The sequence below is a fragment of the Leucoraja erinacea genome, chromosome 44 (assembly GCF_028641065.1).
Source record: "Leucoraja erinacea ecotype New England chromosome 44, Leri_hhj_1, whole genome shotgun sequence".
Taxonomy (NCBI): Eukaryota; Metazoa; Chordata; class Chondrichthyes; order Rajiformes; family Rajidae; genus Leucoraja; species Leucoraja erinaceus.
In genome coordinates this window covers 722501-731758 of record NC_073420.1, presented here as the reverse complement: position 1 = coordinate 731758, position 9258 = coordinate 722501, and the positions used below count along the sequence as shown (strand labels likewise).

At 50.7% G+C, this 9258-nt stretch overlaps 1 protein-coding gene across 3 annotated transcripts in view; it reads right to left on the bottom strand.

The window, feature by feature from the left end:
- Window positions 1-778: 778 nt before the first annotated feature.
- LOC129714977 (spectrin beta chain, non-erythrocytic 1-like) overlaps window positions 779-9258 on the bottom strand; it is a 194598-nt gene continuing 186118 nt past the window's right edge. For all 3 annotated transcript variants that reach the window (XM_055664781.1, XM_055664780.1, XM_055664782.1), the window contains 3 exons: window positions 9161-9258; window positions 7209-7251; window positions 779-5700 (listed from right to left, as the gene is read on the bottom strand). The exon at window positions 9161-9258 is cut by the window's right edge and continues 76 nt beyond it. In XM_055664781.1, coding sequence (XP_055520756.1) covers window positions 5491-5700; window positions 7209-7251; window positions 9161-9258 — 351 coding nt within the window. In that variant the 3' untranslated portion in view covers window positions 779-5490. The remainder of the gene's footprint in view (window positions 5701-7208; window positions 7252-9160) is intronic.

Genomic DNA, 9258 nt, shown 5'->3' with positions numbered 1-9258 from the left:
CGACATTCCCAACAGTTTTCACTCCCGTCTCCTCCTTCTTGGATGAAGCCACTAATGGTAAATTATTATGAGTTGCTGTCCGGGCAAACATTTCTTTTTTAAGCCACATTATCGAACCAAACCGGGCTGGATCTTGTACTCGAACCGATGGATGTGAGTCCTAACAGGCCGTGGTCTCGGAGTTGAAGGGCGTTCCGTTTCGGAAGGAGATGGGGAGGAATTTATTTGGCCAGAGGGTGGTGGATATGTGGAAATCTGTGCCGCAGAGGCCAAGACAGTGGATATTGTTTAAGGCAGAGATAGAGAGGTTCGGGATTAGCGCGGGAGTCAGGGGTTTACGGGGAGAAGGCAGGAGAATGGGGTTGGGAGGGAGAGATAGATCAGCCGCGATTGAATGGCGGAGTAGACTTGATGGGCCGAACGGCCTGTTCTGCTCCTGTTACATGAATGTTACAGACAGACAAACCTCTGACTGCAATGGCCGACTGGTGTAGCATTCTCAGGGTGAATACACCATGGTTTACACGTACACACGCACGCATACACACATGCACGCACACAAATGCACTCACGCACGCACACACATACACACACGCCCACACATGCATGCACACATGCACTCACGCACGCATGCACACACGCATGCAAACAAATGCACGCATGCACACGCCCACACATGCACTCACGCACGCACGCACACATGCACACACACATGCACTCACGCACGCACACACACACACACACATGCACGCACACACACACACACTGCACGCACACACATGCACGCACACACACACACGCATACACACACGCACACACACACACACACACAACAAACACCTTCCTTAAACAAGCCAACCTTTAGTTTAAGAAATAACCCCAGATGCTGGAAAAATATATGGATGTTCCACAGATGCAACCCTCACCCGCTGAGTATCTCCGGCATTTTTGTCACCATTTCGTTTTTAGTTTAGAGATACAGCGCAGAAACAGGCCCTTCGGCCCACCGGGTCCGCGCCGACCAGCGATCCCCGCACACTCACACTCTCCTACGCGCAGTTTTTACATTTACGCCAAGCCAATTAGCCCACAAACCTGCACGTCTTTGGAGTGTGGGAGGAAACCGGAGCGCCCGGAGAAAACCCACTCGGGTCACGGGGAGAAAACGTACAGACAAGCGCCCGCGGTCGGGATCGAACCCGGGTCTCTGGCGCTGTGAGGCGGCGATTCTACCGCCGCGCCACCGTGTGCTGATCCCAAAAACGCAACGGCAGGTAGACAAGCAAAGTAACAGACTAACCCCATAAGCCCTTCCTTTTTGATCGCCACTATCAAGGCTGCTTGGTATGTCCTACACCGACACCAACTGCTAATAATTTATTATTCATGTTTTGTGTCACTTGCGGGCGGAGCACCAAGGCAAATTCCTTGTATGTGAATACTTGGCCAATAAACTTATTCATTCTTTCATTCACTTTCCAGCTTCATTTGTTTAGTTTTAGTTTGGTTTAGAGATACAGCGCGGAAACAGGCCCTTCGGCCCACCGAGCCCGTGCCGACCAGCGATCCCTGCACCACCCTACCTTGCCGCACCGGGGGCAATTTGACATTTTAAAATTTAGATCGATGCCAGGCCGATTAATTGACGCCATCGGAGTGAAGGTGGGTCTAGTCAGTGCGTCTTCATTCAGATGACAGTGGGAGGAAACTAAAGATCTCGGGGAAAACCCACGCGTGTCACGGGGAGAACGTACCGCGGTCAGGATCGAACCCGGGTCTCCGGCGCTGTGAGGCGGCGACTTTACCGCTGTGCCGTTCACTATCGATGTCTCCTGACCTTAAATCTCAGTCTGTAAACACAGTCCGTTTATTAGACATTCGCCGACTTCCATCGCCATTAATTAGTCACGAGAAGAACCATCTTTAAACGCACACCACTACTCATAACGGAGTGTGTGTGTGTGAGTGTGGAGGAAGGAACTGCACAGATGCTGACGATAGACACAAAGAGCTGGAGTAACTCAGCGGGACAGGCAGCATCTCTGGAGAGAAAGGGAATAGGTGACGTTTTCTAACTTGTTATCACCCAGCATACAGCCAACAATGGAGCATTGTGAGCTCTATCTTCCCCGTGATCCCGTATTTTTTGCATATCTTTCACGCATTTGTTCCAGATCACCTTCCACATCTCTCAGTAAGGAAGGGTAACAAGAGTGAAAACAAGCGCGAACCATTCTGCATTTCCTTGACCATCGACTGCTTTGATCTGTCCTTTTCACGCCTCACCCTTCCATATATCTCCAGGCTCCCCCCCGCACAGGCTGGAGAAGGGCCTCGAGCAGAAACGTCACCCCGTTCCTGCTCTCCGGAGATGCTGCCCGTTACTCCGCGATTTTGCGTCTTATCTTGGTGAGCGAAGGAAGAGGCTTCACGCACACCGATGTCTCTGCCAAGATGGAGTCGGGCGGGAAGCGTCCTGGCGTGATAGCCCTGTGGGACAACGTTAGTTAAGAACTCACGCCGCTGTTTGTGTTCTAACCCCGTACATTTGTCACTTGGCTAACGGTTCTAAGACGGTTGTTTGCCGAATTATATGGTGAGGTCACATTCAGAGTATCGTGTTCGGGTTCTGGGGCGCTGCGTTACGGGAAAGATGTCGTCAAGCTGGAAAGGTTGCAGAGAAGATGTGGACAGGGTGTGAAAAACTCTACAGAGCCGGAAAAAGCTCAACTCAAGACCAAAATACGTCTCGGTGCAATAGCCTAGGTGGCGCAGCGGTAGAGTTGGCGCCTTCCAGCGCTTGCTTGCGGCACCAGCGACCCCGGGTTCGATCCCGGCTACTGGCGCTTGTCTGCACGGATTTTGTACCTTCTCCCCGTGACCTGCGTGGGTTTTGTCTCCGGGAGCTCAGGTTTCCTGCCCACCCTCCATTTTTGTAGGCGAATTGTCTCGGTGTAAGTGTCAATTGTCCCGAGTGTGAGGGGGATAGTGTTAGCGTGCGGGGATCGGCGGTCCGAGGGTCCTGTTTCCGCGCTGTGTCTCTAGACTAAACTAAAGCCTACCTACCGTTCTTTCAAGAGCGTCTCTTCGACCGACCCCTTCACCTTCCCTATCTTCTCTCTCCAACCTCCTGCACGATGCCCACATCTTCTCAAGAGGGCCAATTCTTAAACGGGATGACGCTAGCTGCCTTGCCGCTCGCTCACGCGCCCGGGAGTCGGAGCTGGGAGGCACAAACTCACGGGCAAAAACATAACCCGGAAACTCGAGTCAGCCGTTCCAAAAGGAGTCTTAAAACGTCTGCTTTCCAAAACCGCGGGATTCGCGACTGCCACCATTTTATGCTTGCGGGGAAAAGCGTTCCAGGGGCCGTGCGGTGGAGTTGCTGCCTTACAGCGCCAGAGACCCGGGTTCGATCCCGGCCACGGGCGCTGTCTGTACGGAGTTTGTACGTTCTCTCCGAGATCTTCGGTTTCCCCCCGCACTCCAAAGACGTGCGGGTTTGTGGGTTAATTGGTTTAGTATAAATGTTTTTTAAAAATGTCTATGTAGGATATTGTTAGTACACGGGGGGATCGTCGGGCTGCGAGGACTCGGTGTTTCCGCGCTGTATCTCTAAACAAATCTAAACCTAAAATGGCGGCTAGTGCAAGGTTTTCTCCTCCGGTTAAAAGTGCTCAGATTTTTAAAAAGTGAATCGAATCGGCTGGTGAAGAAAAGGAGACAAAAATGCTGGAGATATTTAAGCGGGCGAGGCAGCATCTATGGAGCGAAGGAATAGGTGACGTTTCGGATCGAGACACGAAATATCGTTTTATCTAACAACTTGCTATACAAGTGCAGCAACGCATTCACTGCCAGCTCTGGTCTAGTTTCGAGATACAGCGCGGAAACAGGCCCTTCTGCCCACCGGGTCCGCGCCGACCAGCGATTCCCGCACACTAACACTACCCCACACACACACTAGGGACGATTTATATCGAGCCAATTAGCCGACAAAGCTGTACGTCTTTGGAGCGTGGGAGGAAACCGAAGATCCCGGAGAAAACGCACGGGCAGAACGAACCCGGGTCTCCGGCGCTGTGAGGCAGCAACTCTACCGCTGCGCCACCATACGTAACATTAGTATCATTCAGTTCTAATCAGCGCTGAAAAACAGCTGTTGTTCGTTGTGACAGGGACCATGAAACAAATTTAAAAGCCATTAATGAAAACAAAATCCATGACATATTTCACCACAAATTAGTCGGGCGATTATTTTCGCAGATGCAAGTTCCTTCCAAGCAAATAATCCACACTTTTACAGAAATTGTTTGGCAAAATGGAGTTTTTTCCAGGGCCCAGTTCAAGAGCAGAAATGCTTTTATTTTAAAATAAAAGCTTTTAATTTTAAAGCAATTGATTGGGCCCGAGGTTGTGGGAGGAACCAGAGATGATGGGGGAGAAGGCAGGAGAATGAGGTTTGGAGGGAGGGATAGGTCAGAGCAGACTCGATGGGCCGAGTGGCCTAATCCTGCTCCAATCTTTGACGTACCAACAAATGTGGGCGGGTAAAATGAGGCCCTCTGCCCCGTCTCCTGACGTTCAATTCATGCGCTAACGCCGCCATCTTGGATTCGGGCCTAATCCGCCCACGCCCTCCCGCGATCTGGTTCGGTGCGGGGACGGGAAAAGGTAGGGGGGGGAGTGGGAGGGAAGTTATGAGGGAAAAGTGGGAGGAAAACTGAGAAGGCCTGCCCGTGGAGTACATGTATCCAAACCCGGCCTAGTTTATCGTAGCTCTTCCGGTAAGACAATGGCCAACCTGCCTGGCTTGGTTGCGTGTGTGGGGGAGAGTGTGTGTGTGTGTGTGTGCGTGCGTGTGTGCGTGTGTGTGTGTGTGTGTGTGTGTGTGTGTGTGTGTGTGTGTGGGGGGTGGGAAGAGGAGATTCGAGACCAGTTGCGAGACTCATTCCCCAGACCTTCCCACAGTGCCAACACCCTCCGAGCCAAATGGGGGGGCGACTCGATCCTGGAGGAGGAGGGGGGGGGAAACAAAACGAGCGGACAGCTCGGCCCGATAGCGGTAAACGCCTCCCCGCGACACGGACCTCCGTCTCTCGACTAACCTCGGGGCGACCGGTAAGAACGTTACTTAGTGTTTTTCACGGGAAAACTTCTCCGGAGTTGTTATGTTCGGCCATTTTGTAAGCGGTGGCATTTTTCGCGTCGTCACCCACTTCCCCCTCCCCCCCCTTCCCCTCCCTCCTGACAAAAGTTTTTTTTTCTTTAAAGAATAAATTCCCCCAACCCCCTCCACCCCCCCCTCCAAGTCCTCCGGGAATGCCAGGCGTAGAAAGTTCCGGACTAAAGAACGAGCTGGAATCGACTGGAATGACGTTGCGAAGTGCGGTGAATTTTTTTCTTGTCGTTTTTCTCCCGTTGGGCGTGGGGGGAAGAAAACCTTCTCGAGGGGAGGGGGGGGGGAGGGGAAGTTCTTGGTTGTGGCCCCTACTTCTTCTTGAAGAAGCTGAACCGCTTCTCGCGATCTTTTTCCTTGCCGTCCTTGTCTCTCCGGAGGGTGACGGTCTCGCCGCTGTTGGGCGAGATGGGAGGCATGGTCATGGCGCGGGTCAGGCCCTGGGGCGTGATGGCGTGGCGGTCCTCCTGGCTGGTCGAGATGGACCTCCCCACCAAGTCGATCCAACTGTTCATCTCAGCCTGCGGAAGGGACAAGGGCCCATTAGTAAACCTGACATCGAAGGTGGACAAAAAATGCTGGAGAAACTCAGCGGGTTGCAAAAAAAATACTTTTATAACAACTAAACAGGTTCGCCTCTTAATAAACAGACATCACACAAACTTTACTTTTTATCGGCCGAGGGAGAACTTCAGTTAAGTGACCAATATAGACACTCACTCGTCATCTTATAGTATAGAAAAATAGAACCAGGAGTAGGCCATTTGGCCCTTCGAGCCTGCACCATTCGCCATTCAATATGATCATGGCTAATCATCCAACTCAGTATCCCATCCCTGCCTTCTCTCCATACCCCCTGATCCCTTTAGCCACAAGGGCCACATCTAACTCCCTCTTAAATATAGCCAATGAACTGTGTGGCCTCAACTACCTTCTGTGGCAGAGAATTCCACAGATTCACCACTCTCTGTGTGTGAAAAAAAAATGTTTTTCTCATCTCGGTCCTAAAAGATTTCCCCCTTATCCTTAAACTGTGTGTGTGGCCCCTTGTCCTGGACTTCCCCAACATCGGGAACAATCTTCCTGCATCTAGCGTGTCCAACCCCTTAAGAATTTTGTACGTTTCTATAAGATCCCCCCCTCAATCTTCTAAATTCTAGCGAGTACAAGCCGAGTCTATCCAGTCTTTCTTCATATGAAAGTCCTGACAACCCAGGAATCAGTCTGGTGAACCTTCTCTGTACTCCCTCCATGGCAAGAATGTCTTTCCTCAGATTATAACCATATAACAATTACAGCACGGAAACAGGCCATCTCGGCCCTACAAGTCCGTGCCAAACAATTTTTTTTTCCCCTTAGTCCCACCTGCCTGCACTCATACCATAACCCTCCATTCCCTTCTCATCCATATGCCTATCCAATTTATTTTTAAATGATACCAATGAACCTGCCTCCACCACTTCCACTGGAAGCTCATTCCACACCGCCACCACTCTCCGAGTAAAGAAGTTCCCCCCTCATATTACCCCTAAACTTCTGTCCCTTAATTCTGAAGTCATGTCCTCTTGTTTGAATCTTCCCTATTCTCAAAGGGAAAAGCTTGCCACATCAACTCTGTCTACCCCTCTCATCATTTTAAAGACCTCTATCAAGTCCCCCCTTAACCTTCTGCTCTCCAGAGAATAAAGACCTAACTTATTCAACCTTTCTCTGTAACTTAGTTGCTGAAACCCAGGCAACATTCTAGTAAATCTCCTCTGTACTCTCTCTATTTTGTTGACATCCTTCCTATAATCGGGCGACCAAAATTGTACACCATACTCCAGATTTGGTCTCACCAATGCCTTGTACAATTTTAACATTACATCCCAGCTTCTATACTCAATAGGAGTAGGAGACCAAAACTGTACGCAATACTCCAGGTGTGGTCTCACCAAGACCCTGTACAACTGCAGTAGAACCTCCCTGCTTCTATACTCAAATCCTTGTTCTGGACTTCCCAACCAGAGGGGGAATGGTTGTCACTTACCTCATCCTTAGCCTGGAACAGAAACTCCTTTCCTTCGCTGAGCCTGTGATTAAAATATAAATGCAATCACCAGTTACTGCAGTACCAGCAATATAATGGTTCCATTCAATTGAATCAAAGGTTTCAGGCGCTGAACACAATTTTGACCGAAGCCCTGATAACCCCTTTCAATCTGCTTGGACTTTATTATCCATTGGTAGCAACAATCTGGCAGGTTTGTCAAGTGGCGGAAATGGCGTCTAGTTGGGAAAAGGGGAAGTACAACGGGATCTGGGGGTCCTTGTACATCAGTCTATGATAGTAAGCATGCAGGTACAGCAGGCAGTGAAGAAAGCGAATGGCATGTTGGCCTTTATAAAAGTGAGGTTATCCATTTTGGTGGCAAAAACGGGAAAGCAGACTATTATCTAAACGGTGGCCGATTGGGAAAGGGGGAGATGCAGCGAGACCTGGGTGTCATGGTACACCAGTCATTGAAGGTAGGCCATGCAGGTGCAGCAGGCAGTGAAGAAAGCGAATGGTATGTTAGCTTTCATAGCAAGAGGATTTGAGTATAGGAGCAGGGAGGTTCTACTGCAGTTGTATAGGGTCTTGGTGAGACCACGCCTGGAGTATTGTGTGCAGTTTTGGCCTGTTGGCCTTTATAACAAGAGGAGTCGAGTACAGGAGCAAAGAGGTCCTTCTGCAGTTGTACAGGGCCCCAGTGAGACCACACCTGGAGTATTGTGTGCAGTTTTGGCCTGTTGGCCTTCATAACAAGAGGAGTTGAGTATAGGAGCAAAGGGGTCCTTCTGCAGTTGTACAGGGCCCTAGTGAGATCACACCTGGAGCATTGTGTGCAGTTTTGGTCCCCTAATTTGAGGAAGGGACTATTGAGGGAGTGCAGCGTAGGTTTACAAGGTTAATTCCCGGGATGGCGGGACTGTCATATGCTGAGAGAATGGAGCAGCTGGGGCTTGTACACTCTGGAGTTTAGAAGGATGAGAGGATATCTCATTGAAACATATAAGATTGTTAAGGGCTTGGACACGCTAGAGGCAGGAAACAAGTTCCCGATGTTGGGGGAGTCCAGAACCAGGGGCCACACACACACACACAGTTTAAGAATAAGGAGTTAGCCATTTAGAACGGAGACGAGGAAACACTTTTTTCTCACAGAGAGTGGTGAGTCTGTGGAGTTCTCTGCCTCAGAGGCCGGGTTCTCTGGATGCTTTCAAGCGAGAGCTAGATAGGGCTCTTAAAAGATAGCGGAGTCAGGGGATATGGGGAGAAGGCAGGAACGGGGTACTGATTGGGGATGATCAGCCATGATCACTTTGAATGGCGGTGCTGGCTCGAAGGGCCGAGTGGCCTCTACTCCTGCACCTATTGTCTATTGTTTATAGACACCAAAAGCTGTCTATAGACACCAAAAGCTGCAGTAACTCAGCGGGTCAGGCAGCACCTGTGGACGGAATGGACATAACGTTATTAGTCATCAGTCTACAGAAGGGTCTCGACCCGAAACGTCACCCATTCCTTCGCTCCATAGATGCTGCCTCACCCTCAGAGTTTCGAAAAAGGGTCTCGACCCGAAACGTCACCTATTCCTTCGCTCCATAGATGCTGCCTCACCCTCAGAGTTTCGAAGAAGGGTCTCGACCCGAAACGTCATCTATTCCTCCCCCCAACATCGGGAACATGCGTCCAAACCCTTAATAATCTTACGTGTTTCAATAAGATCCCCTCTCATCCTTCTAAACTCCAGCGTATACAAGCCCAGCCGCTCAATTCTCTCAGCCTATGTCAGTCCCGCCATCCCGGGAATTAACCTGGTGAACCTACGCTGGGCTCCCTCAACAGCAAGAATATCCTTCCTCAGACCCGACAGGCCTCCCGACCCGAGCAGTAGCGGTCAAATACGGGACAAGGGGCGGCTAATATACCGACTGTATCGTGGCCGCGAGTCTCACCGGAGCTTGAAGACACTTCTCCGCTTCTTGTAGTCGTGCGCGACCTCGCATACGGCGTCCGTCAGGCTGACGGGAACCTCCCCGTGGTACGGGATGCC